Source organism: Arachis ipaensis, chromosome B5 (genome assembly GCF_059453495.1).
Source record: "Arachis ipaensis isolate K30076 ecotype BB chromosome B5, ASM5945349v1, whole genome shotgun sequence".
In the NCBI taxonomy this organism is placed as follows: domain Eukaryota; kingdom Viridiplantae; phylum Streptophyta; class Magnoliopsida; order Fabales; family Fabaceae; genus Arachis; species Arachis ipaensis.
The window spans coordinates 140476831-140499230 of NC_142440.1; the positions used below are offsets into that span (position 1 = coordinate 140476831).

General features: G+C 32.9%; 1 protein-coding gene, 2 long non-coding RNA genes and 1 pseudogene across 7 annotated transcripts; all 4 read right to left on the minus strand.

Annotated features, from left to right (window-relative positions):
- Positions 1–263: 263 nt before the first annotated feature.
- On the minus strand, positions 264–739 carry LOC148565975 (uncharacterized). The gene is made up of 2 exons (XR_015883694.1): positions 600–739; positions 264–475 (listed from the first exon to the last, which is right to left on the minus strand). It is a non-coding gene; the product is annotated as an uncharacterized LOC148565975 (long non-coding RNA).
- A 508-nt stretch (positions 740–1247) lies between these two features.
- LOC148565976 (uncharacterized) lies at positions 1248–3629 on the minus strand (annotated as a pseudogene). The gene is made up of 2 exons (XR_015883693.1): positions 1878–3629; positions 1248–1387 (listed from the first exon to the last, which is right to left on the minus strand). The product of XR_015883693.1 is annotated as an uncharacterized LOC148565976 (transcript).
- A 5662-nt stretch (positions 3630–9291) lies between these two features.
- Positions 9292–16905, minus strand: LOC107644137 (uncharacterized). Of its 4 annotated transcripts, XR_015883668.1 has the most exons (6): positions 15121–16905; positions 12918–12975; positions 11466–11520; positions 11079–11147; positions 9956–10005; positions 9292–9706 (listed from the first exon to the last, which is right to left on the minus strand). XR_015883668.1 is itself a non-coding variant. In XM_088488727.1 (2 exons), the coding sequence occupies exon 1, from the start codon at positions 16791–16793 to the stop codon at positions 15132–15134; it is 1662 nt and encodes a 553-aa protein (XP_088344853.1). In that variant the 5' UTR covers positions 16794–16905; the 3' UTR covers positions 12842–12975; positions 15121–15131. The 4 variants fall into 4 exon arrangements, 1 of the variants encoding a protein (XP_088344853.1); XR_015883669.1 differs by lacking the exon at positions 12918–12975; XR_015883670.1 differs by lacking the exons at positions 9292–9706; positions 9956–10005 and having other exon boundaries at positions 11021–11147.
- A 1383-nt stretch (positions 16906–18288) lies between these two features.
- Positions 18289–22319, minus strand: LOC110262523 (uncharacterized). The gene is made up of 5 exons (XR_015883413.1): positions 21793–22319; positions 20677–20761; positions 19719–19879; positions 18878–18930; positions 18289–18778 (listed from the first exon to the last, which is right to left on the minus strand). It is a non-coding gene; the product is annotated as an uncharacterized LOC110262523 (long non-coding RNA).
- Between the last annotated feature and the right edge of the window lie 81 nt (positions 22320–22400).

Here is a 22400-nt window from a genome sequence, read left to right on the forward strand (position 1 = left end):
TATTCAATAATTTATTTTTCTTAAAATCAATTCATTTTTATTTCTTTTTCCCCTATTATGTGAAATGAAGATTATTTCGAACAATATTTTTAACTTCATTCATTTTCTAATTGAAAATATCAAATGTATTTTTTTTCAAATATATAATTTTTAAATGTAACTAAGATAACAAAATATATATAAAAATAAAAAATCAAACAGTACCAAATCATACTTGATTCCAGCATAATTCTTTTATACCTCCCCAAAAAAAAGAGAGAGCATTTCGCCTAATAAGCCATCGAGATAAGTGAAAAAGCATTACAAGAACCAATCAAAGCCGTTGCAGAAACACAATAGACCTAACAACAACAAATTAACAATCTCAGCAATAAAGGGTACAAAGATATAAATGGAACAAAACTAAAAGTGCAAAGCTTGATCTTACACAAACAGCTGCACAACACCTGCCTCGAACTACCTTAACACCGCCCAACTGCATATGTGCATGTCAGGGAAATGAACTTGTGAATGTCAAGCCATTTCAAATTTTCAATCCAATATGATCAATGTAATATCTATATCTCGTATAGTCTAAGCCAGTAATATTCAGTGTCTACCTACTAGACTTAGATGCTTTCCAGTACATAAAGACTTAGATGCTTGGGCCCTATTACTGTAGTATGTTGCATTCTTGCTGCTTAGTTTAATGGCATCTGAATAAAATCCAATGGCTTTCTGCTACTGCTTGCCCTTGTAAACTAGTTATTTTATATTTCCACCTTCAAAAAAAAAAAAACTCAAAAAGACAATGATAAATGCCATTTTTTCAAAATTTTTAATGTCAATTTTTTTTTCTGAAAAAAAAAAAAAAACAAACAAATGGACCAATGCTTTTCATGATAACTCCAAGAACGTTTCAAATGAATCAATTGATCTATGGTGGAGCCAGCATAAAGATGAAAGTTATCAAGCCATCAACCTACAAGTTTAGCTCAGCTAACAAATGAAAATACTCTCTACTGAACAATTCCTATCATATAAAATTACCATAATTGTTTCATTAAAACCAGATTTGATCACATAATTGTTTCTTAACACAATATTTTAGCTTTCATGAGATTCCAACTTAAAAGCCCGAATATACCACCAAAGTTTCTCATTTTAATTGTAAAGTTTATAGGTTTATTATTTTTCTTAACATGATTATATGGGAACATACAATTCATGATAGAGTATTCCAACTTTTTTGAGCATTAACCTGTGCAAATGTTTCTTGCTACTCTTTGGGGTGCTTGTAGATTGCGCAAGAGGCTAGTGTTTGATCAAAATCATTTGGCTTTGAAGTTTGAATCAGTAACTTTTTTTATCAAGTTGATTGCTTTGGTACAACATGCTTCGGGTATAACTGCATGAACACAGAAAAATGAGAAGATGTTTACAAAATAACATTAGATTTCATCTAAGGCTACATCAGACAGTATGCTGCTGCATGGGAGTTTACTTTAAATATGGGGGAAATGAAAAGATCGAAAGACAATAAGAGTGCAGGGAAGCTTCACAACTAACAAGGATTCCCTTTGAATGATGAAAATCACAACCATTTCAGCTTAGGAATAAATTAACATCAATGCACATATATAATTACGAAAACAAAAAGGGAAATAATGATAGATCCGACAAGCCACATATAACAGCCATCTAGTCACCGAAAATGCCATAAAATAAGCAACTACAAAGAAAACACTTAGGTGTGGGTAAAGCAGAATAAAGAATCACAATCATGTGAAGATCTACAAGCATTAATATGGAATCGAAAGATGATCGAGAACAAAACACAAGTTAAAAAGAAAGAGATACAAACAACATTTTGTGATGTCTGACAAGAAGAATCTCACCAACTTTTATCCTTGCAATAGGCCTCTAGATATCATTTCACGAAGAAGTTTCTCCGCTTTATCATTTTCACCTTTTTCAAACAGAGCACCAATGATTGTTTCATAAGTCACAGCATTTGGTAAGCAACCATCGTCTTCCATTTTTGCCATGAGTGCCAATGCTTCATGAAGCAGACCCTCTTTGCAAAGCCCATTGATCATAATGGTGTATGTCGTCACATTTGGAGGATAGCCTTTCACGGAAAGATCTTGAAAAATGTCTCTTGCCATTTTTAAGTCTTCCACTTTTGCACAGGCCATCTATAAGTATGTTGTATGTATATATATCTAGATCAGTGCCACTCTCTTTCATTTGATTGAATAACATAAGTGCCTTGTCATGTTGTTTGATATTGAACAAAGCATCCATCAAAGAACTGTAAGTGACTATATCAGCGGGTAGACCTCGATCATGCATCTTTCCAAGAAGCTCCAAGGCACAAAGGATTCTCCTTGATTTTCCCAAGCCATCAATTAGAGTACTGTAAGTTACCGTGTCAGGAACCAAGTTCTTGCGACACATCTCTTCAAAGAGATTCAAGGCTTCATCGACCCTTTTACTTTTGCACAAGCCATTAATCATGATACTGTAACTCCGAACATTACGAAACGCTCTACTCTCGGCCATTGTGTTGAATACATATTTTGCCTTATTTACCTGATTAACCAAACAATATCCGTCCATTAAGCAGTTATAAGTAACGACATCTGGTTTCACACCATGTTTTGTCATCACAGCCAACACATTCTTAGCATCTTTGATCTTTCCTTCCTTGCATAGCCCATCGATCAAAATACTATAGGTATGAACATCTGGAGTAATGTTTCTAAGCACCATATCACTTAACAAATCAATGACTTCCTTATATTGACCCACAAGACACAATCCATAAATTAGAGCGTTGTAGGTGATAACATCGGGAGAAATTCGCTTAGCAAGCATTTCAGAGAATAAATGAAACGCATGACTTACAAGTGTATCCTTGCAGAGGCTATCAATAATTGCGCTGTACATGAAGACATCAGGAGCAATGCCATGCCGTAGGATCTTTCTCAACACTTGAATAGCAGCTGATGTGTGTCCGGTCTTACAGAGCCCATTGATCAAGGTCCCATAAGTGACTTGATTAAAGTGAAATCCATGAGCCAGCACTCTGTCATGAAAGCGCACTGCTTTTTCAACACTACCACAGAGACAGAGACCTTTCAGGATTGTTGTCAATGTTATGGTATCAGGCTGAAAACCCATCCTGAAAATCTTGGCCAATACAGAGAAAGCAAGCGTCATACGACCCATGCCGCAACAACAATTAATTACGATGCTCAAAGTAACTACGCTGGGCGCGATTCCCCTGATTTGCAATTGCTGAAAAAGGGAAACAGCGGCGTGGAAATGCTTCGTCTTGGAAAGGGATCCCAAAATCTTGTTAAATTGGATGATGGGAGGAGTACGACGCATAGAGAGCATGCGAGTGAAGGAATCAACAGCTTCATCAACTTGGCGAGTGGATGCGGGCACAGAATGAGAGTGAAGGGATGAGATTGAAGATGAAGAGGAAGCGAAGGAAACAAGATTAGGGATTTTGAGAAGAGAATACCTAAAAATCAAAGTGATCTTTGAGGTTGAGGATGACAACATTTGAGTGATTCGCACATTCGTTAAGTTTGAGGTTGTGCTCTCTGCTCTCTGCTCCAAGACGTAGACAACTTGCTGTCTCTGCGGAAATACTTCTCTCAATTTTAAATTATAACATCAAAATATAAATAATTAAATTTTTTGGTTAAATTACAGTTACTCCCTACAATTTTAAATTGATTTCTATGGTCTAAAAGTTTGTAATTGAGTGCCTGAAAAAAAATTAAAATTTATAATTGAGTTCCTACCATTCAAACACCATTTGATTTAACGGAATATTCGACAGCATATTCACCCCTTGAACATGTGAGTTGCACGTGCAATAGCTAAAATTACAAATGACTCGTTATTTCTTTCTTCCAAATTTTGTAATGACAAAAAATCCGATTGAGACCCTTCGTTATCTTCGCACTTCATCTCCAATAGAATATGTCTCTGCTCATGCTTCCCTTCCATCGTTGGAATTAATCGTCGAGTGTGGTTCGGACTATGTGGAGTTGCTGACTGATTGACATTGTTGACAGTTGAAGAGTGACATTTGCAAGAGAGCAACATTAAAACAGGTAAGAGTTCCTAATCCCTAAGGCTGTGAATTGAATGTTATGATTTGACTCCTTTTTTTATTTTTATTTTTCCAGTAGAGGTTAGAGTATTTACTGTATTTAGAATTTTTCTGATAAATCTTTTTTTTTTTTGTAGTGATGGGAGATTCTGTGTTTACTAATGATCTCCACCATGGTGGTCAGATGGTTAGTAGGAAAGGAGGGAAAGAATACCTTGGTGGAATGGTAGTGGAAGGGTTGCAGTTTGAGTTAGATGAGTGGTTATTACAAGAAATTGTTGCAGCGCCGAAAGAAATTGGATACACAGACAATGCTAAAATTTGGTGGAATGAACCTGGAGTTGCATTGAAGGATAGTTTTAGGGAGTTAAAGCCTGATGGAGATGCAATGAGAATGAGTAAGTTTATAGTGGAATAAGAGACTAACTACTGCCATGTGTATACGGTTAATGGATGTAGACAAGAAAATGGGGTTGAGATAACCTCAAATGATGAGGACTATATATCTTCTGATGGTGAGTACAGTGGTAATAATTTAGTTGAAATAGAAGTGGTAAGTCAATCAGAGTCTTCAAGTGAAGATAACAGGTTTGATGACAGTGCTGATGATGGTGATCATGAGGATCATTTTGACTTTGATGTTGAAGAAGAAAACCAACAAGATCAGCATCCAAATGCCTTTGGAGGTAACAGTGGCTCATTAGGAACAGATGATAATAATATTGGTGTGAGAGTTGGTGTGAAAAATAACACAGAAGGGGTGGATGAAGATGGAGCAGAAATTGATGTTGGAGATATTTCTTTGGGTTATGATACAAAGTCATTGGACAACTATGATGAAAATTCTGATGAGCCTGTAAGAAGAAAGAGGTATCCTAGAGAAGCTGACATGAGTGTTGATTATGAATTTTGGTTGGGGACTGAGTTTAAGTCTATTGCTGAGTTTAAGGAGGCTATTAAGGAACATACATTGTTGAATGGGAGGGACATTAGATATGTCAAGAACGATCAGGTTAGATGTAGAGTCAAATGCAAAGATTTAAGAGGAGAGTATCCATGGATGTATTTGCAAGTAAAGTAGAAAAATCTGGTTGTGTTAGATGAAGACATTGAAGAGCAAGCACACTTGTGGGAGGAATTACAGTGGCCGTCTTGCGTCCAGCAATTGGATTGCAAAGAAAATCACCAATAACTTAAGTAGAGGAGAAGATATGAAGTTGGGTACTGTAATTCAAATAATTCAAGATAAATACATGACAAATATATCTGTGTGGAAGGCTTGTTGGGCAAGAAGAAAGGGAAGGGAAGTTGTGCAAGGGAAGGTAGTGTAGCAATATGGTAGGATCAGAGATTACAGTGTAAAGGTACTGAGAGCAAACCCTAGATCGACATTGAAGCTGAAGTTGGATAGACCCTGTCCAATAATCCAACCAAGGTTTGTGCGAATGTACATGTGTCTCGATGCTGTGAAGAAAGGGTTCCTGGCTGCTTGTAGGCCTATTATAGGACTGGATGGTTGCCATCTGAAGGATGATCATGGACAACAATTATTGGTTGCTGTAGGCAGAGACCCTAATGATAACTACTTTTCCCTGGCAGTTGCAGCAATAGAGACAAAGACTAAAGATTCATGGGCCTGGTTCTTAGAGTTGCTACTTCAGGACATTGGAGACTTTACAAATAAGAAATGAGTCTTTATGTCAGACCAGCAAAAGGCAAGATAGCTAAGTTTAGTTTTCTATGAATTTATTTTTTTAATTTTCTATGAATTTCATTCTTACTTCAGGTGACCATTGATCTCTTGGCAGGGGCTGCTTCAAGTATTTCATGAAATGCTCCAACAAGGTCCACAGCTCCACCACTGCCTAAGACAAAAAATTTTGGTGTAAGGCGCAGTGGAAGACTTAAGATAGGTGTGAGGAAGCCAAAAGCTGGATCAAATGAAACCATAGACCTCACAGAAGATTAGTTTTTTTTAAGGTTTAGGACTAAGTTGTATTAGTTTTTTGGCTGTGGCTATGAACTTTATTATACCCTATGTCCATGCAGGTTCAGTGGCTTATGAACCACTTTTGTCGAACACTATTTAGGATGCTTGTTTTGTTTTACTGCTTTTGTTATGTTTAGCGTGTGGCTTGCTATCTTGGAGAGGCCACTTTGACTATTATTTAATATGAATGTTAACTACTTTACTCTGTATTTTGTTTACTAGAACTTTTTGCAAAGGGATGATATGAATGCAAACAATTTTTCATAATCACTTGTAATTGATAAAAAAAGATGATTACATTCAGCATTAAACATTACACAAATACACTGCAGATACACTTTTTTTCCTAACTCATCAAACTCAGTTAAACCAATACACTGCAAATATTACCACCAACACACAAGTCAATATCATTTTCTGCAATTATTTTTGCTTCTTCATGTCACTCTCCATTCTTCCAATTTGTTGTTGGAGCAATGTAAAATAAGAATATAATCTTCCTACACTTGCTTCCATGCGTCCTATCTCTATATTTAATCTATCTATCTTTCTTTCTTGTGCCTTTATTAGTGCAGCATTCATAGATTCATCCAACCTTACAAAATCTCTAGCATGTTTTGAGCTCCCCTGCGTTTTATTTCTTTGTTGGGTGCATTCAGATTGAGTCCCAGCCTTGTCTTCTTCATCAATCCATTCAAAAAACTTGCATCCTCTACTGGGATAGGATATAAATCTTCTATTAGGATTCATCACAGTACTGGAAGTTCGAAGTGTCAGCAGATCTCTACAAAAGCAATGAGTCCTTCTCCCCTTTCCCATCACCTCTTACTCTCCATCAATCCACTCAAAAAAATTACACTTTGGTAATTTACAACAAGCAACAAATCTCCTACTTGGGCTATTCATACACGATGACGACGAGAGCACCACCACCTCTTCCCCCACAGAAGCATTGATGTCTTCTCTTGTTCATACTCCTGGATGTTGAGCTTCCTTCGGACAACTGGTTTGGGTCCATTACAACTCGAAAAACTCCTTCAACCCTAACAAGGATACTGGACACAGATACTGAAAATACGTTATGAGAAATCGTTATCTTCTCTTTCAAATTGACTCTTTAGAACATTGATTCATAAGGACATTCTGGTAAAATAACAATATTTAACGTTTTCATTCACGCTAAACGTTAGTGGGGACCCAATTACAAACTTTTAAACTGTAGGGACTAACTGTGTAATTTAACCTTTTTTATTTTATATTACTCGATAAATAATTAAATTATTATATTCAAAATTTATTAATTAAGTATTTTTGTTAAAAATATTATTATATAATCTAAATTTTTATCAAAATATTCGTGAAATTTAATTTCTCAATTTTATATAATCTAACTTTTTATTTAATTATTGTTAGTTAATTTATCGACGAAAACAGGGTTAGATCCCAAAACTTTTTTCAATACAAATATCAGTTTCTATAATTGCATTAGCCGCCACATTATAATATTATTCATGCATAAAGTTTTTTTTTTCTTACAATAAACTAATATATAGGAAAAGTCAACTAATAAAACAAATTTATAAAAATGAACTTGCTATGTGTAACCTACGTTATACATATTAAATAAATCAAAAAATTAAATTTTACAAATATTTAAAAAAAATTATATTATATAATAATATTTTTAACAAAAGTAGTTAGTAAATATTAAATAAGTTTAAATATAATAATCTAATTATTTGTCAAGTAATATAAAATAAAATTTAATTATTTTATATTTTTATATTAGAATTTAAAATATCATTTTAATATAATTTTTTAATATTATTGAATAAAAAATACTTATATTTTTATTTATTTAAAAATAAAATATTATATTATTATTTAAAGTATTGTATATTTAAAGATATTTATTTATGTACTATGATATTGTGTATTTATTAGAATCTATAAATGTTCTTTTTTTATATTAGTCTTTGATTTTTTTTTAATGAAATTTGATAGTTTATATAAATATGGCATATCTAATATGTACAAAGTTGTTGTACTCATTTTAAATATATATGACTTTTTATTATATCACATTTCTTTACTTCTTTTTTTTTCACTTAAAACTCACTGATAAAATTGATGTAAATTTGTTAGTAAAAATTTTTTAGATAATTTAATACATTTGATTAAATTATTATTTTATAATTTTTAATTATTAATTTTGTATGAAAATAACTGTATGTAAATAATTATATGTAGTTATTTTTATATGAAATAGATATTTAAAAATTATTAGATAAGTTAACAAATTTAATTAAATCATCATCTAATATTTTTATTTATTAATTTCATATAAAACCAACTCCATGTAAATCTATTTTATAACATGAATTAAGAAAAACAAATTAAAAAGAGACACTCTACTATACAGATTAAAATTATATAGAGAAAGTATAAATTCTTTTTATAGTTATTTTTTATTATTTTATTATTGTTCAAAATATGAGTCCTAACTTTCTCAATCTCTCTTTCATCCCATAAAAAAAATTTTATAAACTTACATTTTTATCATATAATTCACTATTAAAAAGATATATTTTTCTCTGTTACTACAATTAATGTGTTGGAATTGGTTTCTTAATCACTTTTCTTAAAAAAAGAAAGGTTGACTAAACTATCGAAAAATTCATAATTAATCCACCAAAAAAGTAATTTTAAAAGAAAAAGAATTTAACTTTAATATACAAAAAATATAAATTATGTATTTTTGTTTAATTATATAATTCTCTTAAATAACTATTCATATAATAATTATACAAAATCATTATTTTTATAGATATAACAACACGTAATTAAATATTTGTATATAATTAAATACTAAAGCACTTTTATACTTTCTTTTTTCATCAAATTTAAAACCAAAAGATAATAATTTTACGAATTTGATAAAAATATAAACAATATTATTTTTTACAGCAAGAAGGGTGAAGGGTGAAGAAGTTAGACACTTAGACTATTCGAAAGGTTCCTAAAGCTTAAACATTTGCAAGGGCATCCCTATATATGCCGAAATATTTTCAACAAATCCCTATAGTCTAGAAGTTTTTAATTAAGTCCATATACTGTACAAATATTTTTCAACCAAGTCTTCTAGTTTAAAAATTGTGTAATCAAACCCCTATTATGCATAAAAATCTTTAGAGGAAACAACGAGTCGTCATTACAGGGATTTGTTGAAACTGGCTTGCACATTGTAAGGATTTTTTATTACAAGAATGGTTATATTGAAACAAAATTGTACCTTGGCAAGATCAAATGTGTATTTCCTTTCATGTGATTATTCATATTCGATAGAACAAGTGGTTTTCAGAATGCTATAAGCAAGAGTTCTGATATCTTAGAACAAGGATAAAATGATTGAAGAGTACACTCACGTCTTCCAGCATTGCTTGATAATATCCATGATAGCAGGCTCCATATCATCTGGAATGACAAGGCGACAATGCTGGAAACCGACAGCACCCACAACTTGCATCGGATTCATTCCACCCCAGGGCTGTTGCAAAGTAGAGAGCTCCCATAATATGACTCCAAAGCTATAAACATCGCACCTGGATATCCAATCACCACTTGTTATAATCATAAAATTATGAACAGCTTAAAAGGGTGGCAACATCAATGAGAAGAACCACGAGACAACAAAGCCAAAGAACAATAGTTATATGTAATAAAAATTCCAATTTATTTTTCTCTATGCTAGATGATTCAGGTTAGAGAGGAACACAGACTATGAAATTCTCCTTCACAAGCAAAATAAAGAAAAAAAATTAATGATGAAAACCAATGATAACTGAGCTTACTTTTCATTTGAAGGTTCATTTCTTAACACTTCAGGCACCATCCACTCGGCCTGCAACATGTTATAAACAATGAATGTATTGCAATGCCAAACAAAGGCTTAGCAGCAAAACTAAATACGTGCAGAATACCGGAGCTGATCATACATATGAAAGACAGGAGTTTTGAGGTAGAGATGAAAAGCATGTAGTTAACTAAGGCCCCATTTGGCAATTGTCAGAGGACACAGACCTATTTGAAAAGGAGACAGAGAGAAATGCACAAAGTTTCTCTTCTCTAAGACAAAATTTGTGCAATTATCTCTATCTCCCCTGTCTTTATATTTATTTTTTCAGAAAGGCAGAAACTCGTACCAAACAACAACTTTAGTAAATTTAATTATAACAAGCAAAATTCAACAGTTTCATGTTTAGGCCTCAAAATTATTAAGAAAGATTTCCTCATTTGTTACCAAAAACCATTCATCGTAGTAGAGTGAATTGGTAAAGCCTAGAGAAGAGTTACAAGTTAGTTATGAAAGAACTGTTGGCTGTGAGAACAGTGCCAGCTACAATAGGACAGCTGTTAGTTACAGCTATCATAACTAACTTAAGAATGAATGGACTGTTGTACCTTTTGTACTATCTTGCACAGCAAGCTACTCTTCTCTATACATAAGCACAGATTAGTGATAAGCTCACTCGTAATGCAGATCATAAATGTCTTATCTTTCTGTCTGAATTTTCTTTTCTTTCTCACTCTGTGTTTTCCTCCTTCTCTCATTCTCCCAAACTTATTTAATCGACATTTTCTTGGCCTATAGAACTAGTAATTGTATTATAAATTGAACATAACAAAAGCCGAGGCTAAAGATAGGTATTCATCATCACAAAAGAATTAATATAACATCCCAAACATAATGAATTTTAAACGGCAAGAAGCTCCTGGTTTTCCAAATTTTTTGTTAAAAGATAATAGCAAATGCCTCCATTTGTGTATGTTTATATATCTTCAAAAGAATATAAAGCACAATGGAAAAAAATATGCAGCAAAATGTAGAGCAAGAACATGAAAGAACGAATAATTCGGAAGGCAGAGGGTATGACACAGTATTTGAGCTTAGAAATGAGGATTATGACAGCTTACTGTTCCTGCAGTTGCTCTGGAAGAAAGGAATGTACTGTGCTTCATTCTTGATAAGCCAAAATCACATACCTATTCAAAAGAAAAAAAGAAAGGGTGAAAAAAAAAAAATTAAACCATATCTGCAGGTAGCATTCAGCATGCTATCAACCATATTCTCTCTTGTTTGAGATCAATTCATTTTATGTTTATTAGTGCAGTCTGAAGAGTGATTTTTGTGAAAGTAGCTATTATTCACTTCCATCCAAAACTGATTTTGAAGCTTAACATCCAATCATCCAATGGTGGGTTCAACTAGAAATCAAATATGCTGAGAAAATATTAAATCAACTGTCTCGCAATTATTTCAAATGGACAAGCTGAAATCCAAGTATAAAGGAAAATTCATACTAGAGAACTTCAATGTTGTCTTTGCCATGCTGCAACTTAACATGCTTGCATGCACCTAGCAATCAGTAACCATGGAACAAAGATGAAAATGTCAAGAATCCAAAATATTCAACCACCAATGCAAGGTCAATATCAGTTTCATGAAATAAGTTAATCAGCACTTAAGCAGAGTTCAACTTTTGATATTCAAAGATACTCTTCAATAAGAAATGCAATTTCAAACTGTACAACATTGTTTCACTTTTAATTCTTTATTCTAACCCCAATCATCACTGCAAAGAAGATTTAGAAAACCCAAAGAAACAGGTGTAGAAACAATTGTACTTGGACTTAGAATCCCCAAATCTTTTGTGACAGGTGTAGCTAATAACAGACAACAAAACTCCGAACCATGTTTTAATAATAAAAGATTTTCAACATGATTTTAAACAAGAACAATATAATAATCCCTATATAGGATTTTTCAATGAGAAATAATGAAATAATTCAACCAAGCATTAACTGCTGAGTAACATTAATTATGAAAATGAACAAAGGTTTTAAGAAAACATTAATTACAAGTAAGATTAATTATGAAAATCAACATAATGAACATATTTTCAATTGATTTCTAAGAATTACAGCTGAGTAATATTAATTATGAAAATGAACAAAGGTTTTAAGATAATTCATATTTGAACCATAGTAGACAAATTCCTAGAAATTCCTTCTTGCACAGCCCCTTTTTTTTTCTTGAAAAATCAAGTGTAATCACATACTTTGTATACAGGTTTCTTCAGCTGTGATCAGATTTTGAAAAATAACAAAATGTTGAAATTGTCAACCAAAAAAAGTGGGGTCATGCATTTAGTAGATGTATTTGTTTTAAAGACGGCAGTGAAAATCATATATCTGTCATTAATATTGCCACAGCATATCTTTTAGAAGAATTCTAGGAAGATTTAGTCAAATAAAGCATAGTTGCTCATCAGACCAATCATGAGCTCTTAATTACTATCAAGAAATCTTAAGCACAGTTACAACTATGAATATCCGCCGAAACAGAATGCATGATAGCCATGGTAACAGACTCAAAAATGAGCCAATAACACAAGTTCAAAATTAATTCAAAAACATAGAAATAACCAAAATCAAGGTGATAGTGAGTTCATGGCATTTCCCAAATCCTCCAACACAATAGATATAAAATTTACCAAGTACTGTACAAATTTTGACAACGAAAAGTTTATTAATTTTAATTGATTTATTTCTCCTATTGTCTTTTCAATAAGCCTCTAATAATCATTTCATGAAGATATTTCAGCGCTTGATCATTTTCAACCTTTTTTCAACAGAGCACGAATATTTGTTTAAATTACAGTATCCGGAGAGCAACCATTGTCTTCCATTTCAATTTTTTCTTCTGCTCCAAGGTAGAACCACAACTTCTCAATGACATAAAAGTTAAATTACCTGTGCCTACAAATGGTAGAACCTGAAAAGAACTCCATTGCAGATTGCATAACGAAAACTGAAAAAATAAATAAATAAATAATACTATTCAACTTATGCTCCCATTTTGTATATCAGTGAAAATGAACAAAGAATTGGTTAACTATATTAAAATTTTCCCTTTCTGTAGAGTCTGAAACAACTCTTGATGACAGAGCCATCTTCTTGTTGATGAACATGCAATATCCGAAACACATTGTATATTCATATACTCTTACCATACAGCAAAATTATGCCCTTTGCAGTAATAAATGTTTATTTGGAGTACTGTTTGCTTAAGTCTAAAACTGTTTTATGCAGCACGAACCACACAAGTTAGCATGGAAGTATATAAATGAAGAACCTAATTATAATGCAAAGATTGACTTTGCAAAGTTTATAGCAACATCAATATTTTATCCGTTTGAGATGAAGTGATTTTTGTTTGGGTTTCATGAAAAAAGTGATTTTTGAAGTTTAAAATCCAGTGAGTATGATTCTGAAGAATTCTAGTGTCTCGCAATTGATTCCGAAATCAAAGTATAAAGGAAAATTCACACTAGAGAGCTTCAACATAGTTTGGATTAATATAAAGCCAATTAAATTTATACATATAACACGGTGGATTGGTATTTACCCATCTGATTGAAAGTAAATAAATACAACAATTATGCAAAGAAATTCACTAAATAAAATCAACTGCAATTCCAAAGAATTCTATATTGTTTCACTTTTAACACCCCCATCACAACACCACATAACAAAACTCCAAGCCAGTAACTTCGTTTAAAATGCTAATAAACAGAGACTTAAGAGACACTGGAGTATTGTCTAAACAAGAAATAATGAGGTAATTTATCTAAGAATTAACAGAAAAACATTCTCCGAAAAAGTATTTCATAATGTACATATTTTCAGCAGAAGCAATTTCCAAGCAATACAATTGAGTAGTATTAATTAAGAAAATGGCCACAAATTTTGAGATAACTGAACCATATTAACCTTGACTCAATGTTGCTTAGGTTGATGAAAAGAGGGGACATGCATTCGAGAAGGTGGGTTTCTTTTTAAGATGGAAGTGAAAACTATATAGCCTAAGAATAAATACTTAATACCTACTTAAATTTCCTTTTACAACAATTCCCGGAGGATTTAATCAAATAAACAATAGCTCATGGTTGCTTATGATAAAAACAGTGATAGGAATTATTTTGATATATATACATATATATATACAGTACCTACAAAGATACGGAAAAATAACTTGCACAACAGAATAGCAGAGAACAAACAACAAAACAAAATATTCAATCTTTTTAGTTTTGCTTAGTTTGTAGCGTGATAAATATATGATCTCATAGAATAACAGTAAAGAACACTCCATTGCTATAAAGAGATCTTAAACACTAAATCTATAAGCTATATCTAGGAATATCATCTAAAGAATCAATAAAATAATGGAATTAAAAAGGATAATAGCAATTGCAAAAATCGAAAGTGCAAAATTAATTGATGTTATGGCATTGCCAAAGTCCTCTGACCCAACAGACACAGAATTCACAGAACTATGATTAGGGCTGGAAGTGAGCCGAGCTGAGCCGAGCTAGACCAAGCTCAAGCTCGGCTCACGAAAATTGAGCTTGGCTCACGGCTCGGCTCATTAACAATCGAGCTTATTTCTTAAGCTCAAGCTCGGCTCACCAAAAGCTCACGAGCTGGCTCGAGCTCACGAGCTGGCTCAAATAAGAGAAACATAGATACATAATCTATAATTTTATATCAATAAATTATAACTTATATATTTTTAAAAATATTTGAAAATATCAATTTTATATATTTTTTATCTATCAATAAATTATAAATTTTTTATTTATGTCCTATATTAAAATTATATGTAAAAAATAAATATAAATATTAAATAATTAAGATTGTTATATATATATAATCGAGCCAGCTCACGAGCTAATGAGCTGAGCTTATCCAAGCTCAAGCTCGGCTCATTTAATTTATGAGCTCAATTTCAAGCTCAAGCTTGGCTCACCAGCTCACGAGCTTAGCTTATCGAGCTGTTAACGAGTCGAGCTCGAGCTGGCTCATGAGCTGGCTTGACTCACTTCCAGCCCTAACTATGATACATATTCAGCAACAATGAGATGTAATTTCAATTTGAATTCATGTATATTACCTTTTTTTTTATCAATTCAATAAGCCTCTAGCAACCATTTCCCGAAGAAGTTTCTCTGCCATGTCATTCTCATCTTTTTCAAACAAAGCACCAATAATAGTTTCAAAAGTCACAGCATCTGGTAAGCAACCATTGCCTTCCATTTTTGACAAGAGTGCCAATGCTTCTTCAAACAAGCCCTCTTTGCAGAGCCCATTGATCATAATATTGTATGTCCTCACATTTGGAGGATAGTCTTTAACGGAAAGATCTTGAAAAATCACTGTTGCATCTGTAAGTCTTCCACCTTTGCATAGGCCATCAATAAGTATATTGAACGTGCATATATCTGGATCAATGCCACTCTCTTTCATTTGCTTGAATAACATAAGTGCCTTGTCAACTTGTTTGATATTGAACATCCCATCCAACAAGGAATTGTAAGTGACTACATCAGTGGGTTGACCTCTTTCATGCATCTCGACAAGAAGCTCTAAAGCACAAGAGATTCTCTTCGATTTGCTCAAGCCATCAATAAGAGTGTTGTAAGTTACTGTGTTTGGAACCAAGTACTTACGACGCATTTCTTCAAAGAGATTCAAGGCTTCATCGACCATTTTACTTTTGCACAAGCCATTAATCATGGTATTGTAACTTTGAACATTGAGTGACACTCTACTTTGGGCCATTGTGTTGAATATATATTTTGCCTTATTTACCTGATTCACCAAACAATATCCATCCATTAAGCTGGTATAAGTAACCACATCTGGTTTCACACCATGTTTTGCCATTACAGCCAATACACTCTTAGCATCTTTGATCTTTCCTTCCTTGCATAGCCCATCGATCAAAATACTATAGGTACGAACATCTGGAGTAATGTTTCTAAGCACCATATCACTTAACAAATCAATGGCTTCCTTATATTGACCTTCAAGACACAATCCGAAAATGAGAGAACTGTATGTGATAACATCGGGAGAAATTCCCTTAGCAAGCATTTCAGAGAATAAATGAAAAGCCTGACTTACAAGTGTATCCTTGCAGAGGCTATCAATAATTGCGCTGTACATGAAGACATCAGGAGCAATGCCATACCGTGGGATGTTTCTCAACACTTGAATAGCAGCTGATGTGTGTCCGGTCTTACAGAGGCCATTGATCAAGGTCCCATAAGTGACTTGATTAAAGTGAAATCCATGAGCCAGCACTCTGTCATGAAAGCTCACTGCTTTTTCAACACTACCAGAGAGACAGAGACCTTTCAGGATTGTTGTCAATGTTATGGTATCAGGCTGAAAACCCATCCTGAAAATCTTGGCCATTACAGAGAAAGCAAGCGTCATACGACCCATGCCGCAACAACAATTAATTACGATGCTCAAAGTAACTACGCTGGGCGCGATTCCCCTGATTTGCAATTGCTGAAAAAGGGAAACGGCGGCGTGGAAATGGTTCGTCTTGGAAAGGGATCCCAAAATCTTGTTAAATTGGATGATGGGAGGAGTACGACGCATAGAGAGCATGCGAGTGAAGGAATCAACAGCTTCATCAAGCGATTGGGGCTGAGAGTGAGAGTGTAGGGATGAAGTTGAAGGGAAGCAAAGACGGAGAGCAGAGTGGGAAACAGAATTTGGGATTTGAAGAGCACACCTTAACATTATTGGTGAGAATGAGAACAATGATAACATTCTTGCAATGAAGGAGAGTAGGGTAAAAAGGAAGAGTGCTTTCCACCTGAGAGAGTGAGGGTAGTATCAAGCTTGTTCGAGGTTATTTGTTTAATTGTTTGATTTGTTTCCACTTTTATTATCTTACTAATCCAAGCGCTGATGCATTGGATCACATACTCTATTTCCATAAATAAGTTCATTTTTTTTAATATTTACATTTCATAATATCAAATTGAAATGCCCATTAGTCACCAAAAAAAAAAATTGAAATGCCCATTTGTGTATAAAATTATATGTATAATTTTGATGTCATTTTTTTTTCTTGCACAATATTAATCGATAACAATATGAACAATACCACTAGTCCACTAACACTAATAATAATTTAGAAAAAAATAAAACAATTACAAACATAGATTCTGTTGTTAAAGGCAATTTTATTTTTTATATTCACTGTATAATTATTATTATAATATATGAATATATAGAGATTTTAAAAATTTTATTTTTATTACCCTTGTGAAAATAGAATATTCTTGTACAAAATGTTTAACTAATTTAGCTTATCAACTCAGATAATAATCAGAATCTTAATTAATAATACAAATTTTAAAAGACAACAATTTTTACGATACAAATAGAAATACCCTAAAACTTAATAAATATAAATATTATTTGAAAATAATAAAGATAACCACCAAAATTATTTTAATATTTTTCAAACATAAATTTTCAAATTTAATAATATATGACTTTATTAACATAATGAACTTAGGTTATTATATATTTAGTCTCTTTATCTAAAATAAATTATGGATTAGCTAACATGTGTCTTAATTTTTAAGGGTACATAATAAGCTTGTTATTCATAAAAAGTTTTATTGAAAATATAAATATTCAAGTTTCCAATGTATTTGTTTTGTCTTTATCAAATAAAAATATTTAAAATTTTTTACTAATAATAAATTTATCATGTGCCCTAGAACACATGTTAAGGCATAACAACTACAGAAGCTATAAATAACAATATTAATAAAAATTCAATAGTCCAAGCAAACCAACTACTCTACAAGGGAATTGGAAAATTGCAACGGTTTTTTCAAAAAAACGTTACAAAACGGTATATCAACGGTTCCACAAATGTTGCGGTATAGGGAAATTTAATTTTGTGGCAGTTCTAAAGAACTGCTAGCACAATCGTTGCTAATCAGATTGATAATTTTGTGGCGGTCTATAACCACCGCTATTTTAGTAAGCGGATTTTAAATAATAATTTGCGACGGTCACATAACCATTGCAAATTTATGTGCATTTTTAAAAAAAAAAATTGCGATGCTTTTGAACTGTCACAATTTTATACACAAGCTTAATAAAAAACTAACCAACTACAATAGTTTATATCATTTTTCTTTACTATAATCTATTTTCTTACCTTATATTTATTAAACTTGAGATATTAACATAAAAATACTAAATAAACAATATTAAACTCGTAGATAATTCCAAAATATTAACTAAAAAATACTTATTTATAAATTATTTACTCAAAAAATATTGAACAATACAAAGGAGTGTGCAATATCCACTGAACGCTCTTGCAATACAAAAATGGTAAAACAAAAGGGAAAAAATAAAATGGTATAACAAAAAGAAAAAAATAAAATCAAAATCAACTACTATTCTTCTCTCCTCATAAGAAATCTACATAAAAAAACAAGAACTCATAGCGTATAGTTCAACTTTAAGAATCAAGTATAATTATTACCATTAAACTTAGTGTGTATAGAAAAATCCTTTGTGCTTGTAATCTCTTCATATATTTGGAAATTCATATAGAACAAACTCTATGGATGGTGGCACATGAAGCCATAATTCGGTATGGTTAAGCCATCCAGTTGTTGCTGCTGCATGAGCCCTGGCCTGAGCTTGAAGATGCTGGCAAGCTGTGTACATCCTCAGGCTTGTAGCCATTGCAAAAACAGCAAGCACAGTGCAAGCCGTAACTACAAGCATACTTACATATGGTTATCATACTAATCGATACCAAATCAAAATGCTACAGAAACCTTTTGATTACCCACAATAGCTAAATTCTTACTTACAATAAAATAATGTGTCATCTGAGGAGAGTTCAGCAGCATGAATAGCATAATAACTGAATGACAAATCAAATACAGGTTTAAAAACTACAATGACTAAGCAGCAAAGCATTAGCTACAACAGTAATTAGATTACCTATGGTAAGAAAAGCCAGAGAATTGATATTAATTGGCACTTTATTTAGATTAAATCATATATATAATAACATGTATGTATCATGTATGTCAGACGTGCCAACTAAGCTTTTCTCCTAACTATGCATGCATTCTTATTCAATTTAATATGCTTATAAGTTATAAGTTATATATAACGACCAATAGCTGCGAATGAATGAATTAATGCTTCTTCTTGAAGAAAATCCCTGCGGCAGACAAGGAAATGATTCTAAATTGAAAGCTGACAATATTGAATTTTTTTTATTATGTGCTCTCAGCCACAAACCAAGCCATTTTCTTTTTATTTTTTTTCTTCCACTTACAAAGTTGGTAGTTCAATTAGATAGATTTGATATAAAACTTCAAAACTACATGAGAAAGTGGGGCATTAACCACAATCCTCATCACTTAGCTTGTCATAAAAAAATGTTTGGAAGATTGTAAAAATCTAAACTAATACTAGCTATAGCTTAGCTTCTTATCTTATTTTATACTATATATATATATATTCTCTGAGATTGAAGATGCTGACAAGCTGTGTACATCCTCAAGCTTGTAGCCATTAATTCTATCATAGTTGATTTTATCCAAGGACAGCTAACATATAAAGTGTTTTCAATACTACTTATGTTATTATCATTAAGCTAGTGATTATGAAATTATATTTAGTTTAAGAATAAAGCATCACCTGTATGAGTAGTTCAGTTCTTAGTCATCTACTTGCTTCATGTTCACTGCGTGCTTCACCGCGTTGACTAATGATTTCATCAATTTTATCAAGAAATATGGTTGAGGGGGCATGGCGTCTTGCAAGCTCAAATAACACATTTATCAACTTCTCGGAATCACCTGCAATCTAAAATAAATTTTGTAAATGTGCATGCCCAGTTGCCCACTATATTATAAACTAAACAGAGAAGAACAAGGAGCAATTTGAAAGGTCTTTCTCTTCCTTACAAGATAGAGGCAATTTAATCCAAACGAAGGAGGAATCTAGGCATTCAAATGAAGCAATGTCATCTAAAATACAAGAATAATTCTATATCCTCCTAAGGAATTCTCCTAACAGTCTTCATAATTGTCAAACAAGGAAAAATATTTGAATGCTCTGAAAATGTATTTAGTAACTTAAAAAAAAAGTATGGTTAAAAAAAAACACTTTGCTTGTTTTAGAAGGATTATTTGGAGGACATTGCAAAGCTCATAACAAATATATCCACACTCTTTCTTTCAATCCAAATCATCCCTAATATACCAAGTGGCCATTTTGAGCTCCTGGCACTCTGAATATAATATATGATGTGAGTGCCTGTGTGTACATATTTGGCTAAGTAATAGAGGATGACAACAGTATCATGTCTTTTCTGAACCAAATAGGATATGAGATTAATTAACAAGATCCAGGCCACTTGTTGCATTATACTATTTCATCAACAATAGTTAGTTGTATCACCTTGTAGAAAAGATTAGTCTATCTTCTTGTTCGGGGAAACAGAATTGCAGTGTTATTCTTTGCAACCAAGATATTTAAATCACTTTCTTCAGAAAATGAACACTGCAGACTTATAAGTATTATACATAAACTACAATACAAAAGAAAAATAAGTACTTTGGAAAAAAGGGGGAAAGAGTTATGAGTAACATGCCTCGCCATTTGCACACAACAGATGATGCTGAAATATTAAAAAATGTAGTCTGGCACTCTGTTGCAACAGCCTTTGAAAGCATTGTCTGCATCATTCAAATTAAAGTTATATAACTTTCAACAGTTTAAATAAAACATGGATATCCAGAAAAACTGCATTTTTATGTCAAAAGAATTTAGTTTAATTTGGGAGTAAGATTTTATTTCACTAAAAAATAACAATCTCTTACAATTTTAGTAGACACTGAGGATGAAATCCCTATACAATTTAGGAGAAATATTAATACAAACCTTTCGTGTCCATGGTGGGCCAAAAGAAAAACCATATATAAACTAGAGATTTAAGTGAAAAATTACTGAGTTTAAAAATTAACTCAAAAGAGTGAACTACCAAGCAATTATAAAGATTGTAGTCATAAGAACTTAATTACCCACTGCCATATCCCCAAGCCTAAATACGACTAAATCTTGGAAACAGAAATTAAATCTTTTTCTTCACATCTTTGACTAAATTCAACTTCTATTCAATATATACAGGCATGCCGCATGCATTTAAATGGCTTAGTCTTAAAAACAATATTTTGCTCAAAGAACTCCTAGCAGATTTTCCAAATGCAGACACATTTTTTCTAATAACATGTTGGTTCTATGGAGGAAAAACAAAATTCTTCCCCGATACACTTGCCTACATTGCTACAGACTTCCAAGTGTTTTGAATATTGTTCAGATCAATATTGTGAACTATATTCAAAACACTTGGCATATTGTCGAACACTTGGCGTGCAAAAGCATAAACACTACAAAATAGCACTAACAAGCATTCTTTGCAACACCAATTCAAAATTTAGCACCATGACATGAAAAATCAGCAGCATTCGCAATGACTCAGCAAAGTATCAGTCAATCAGTCCAAACAAATTGAAATACAAACTCAAGAAGCTCTTAACAGCATGTTTAACTATGTATAAACCAACACTAATTCTAATAAGAAAATCCTAATTCTAACCTAAACTCGAGTAACAGCAGCAAATAATGCTAACCAAATCAAATTAACACTAGAATCAACATATAACTAATCCTAAATTAACTAAAACAAAGAAGAAAAGGTGATGAGAACCTGAGTCGAAGACAGAGCAAGAACTCAGGAGAAATGGATGCAGTGGCAGTGACCAGCCGCTACTGCGTATGAACTCGCTGGAACTAGAGTGGCTCTATTCTGATTCTGCGACTGGGAATGAGGTAGGCAGGGGCGAGCTAGAGAGCCACAGTGCGAGGTTGTGAGGAGGGGAAGAAGATGGTCGCGGCGGCACTGGATGGTAGCCGGTGGTGAGACAGAGAAGGCAGAAGATAGGGGAAAAGAAAGAGAGAAAAGGTTTTCGCGGTGGTTGTTCGGTGAAAGAAGAAGAAGAAGATGAAGGAGAAGATGATGACGGTGGTGGTTCTGTGGTTCTGACGGAGACACTGGGGGCTGATGATCGATGGTGGCGCTATCCGGTCGAAGAGAAGTTAGGGCTGGAGAAGGGGGAGTGTGATTCAGACTTAGAGCTCCGGACATCTAGTCGAGTGAGTGACGGGGCACTTAGGGCCGTTGGCTCTCTTCTTGATTTGATTTGCAGCAGGAGGGAAACTAAGCGCCGCTATCTTAGTTTTTTTTTGTAGCAGAAGTCCAAACTGCTATTATAATGGCCGCTATCTTGTCAAATTGCAACGGTTTGATTAACAGCC

What these genes read in the sequence shown, in the direction of transcription:
- LOC107644137 (XM_088488727.1), bottom strand. Translation starts at nt 16,793, where the DNA reads ATGTTATCATTGTTCTCATTCTCACCAATAATGTTAAGGTGTGCTCTT.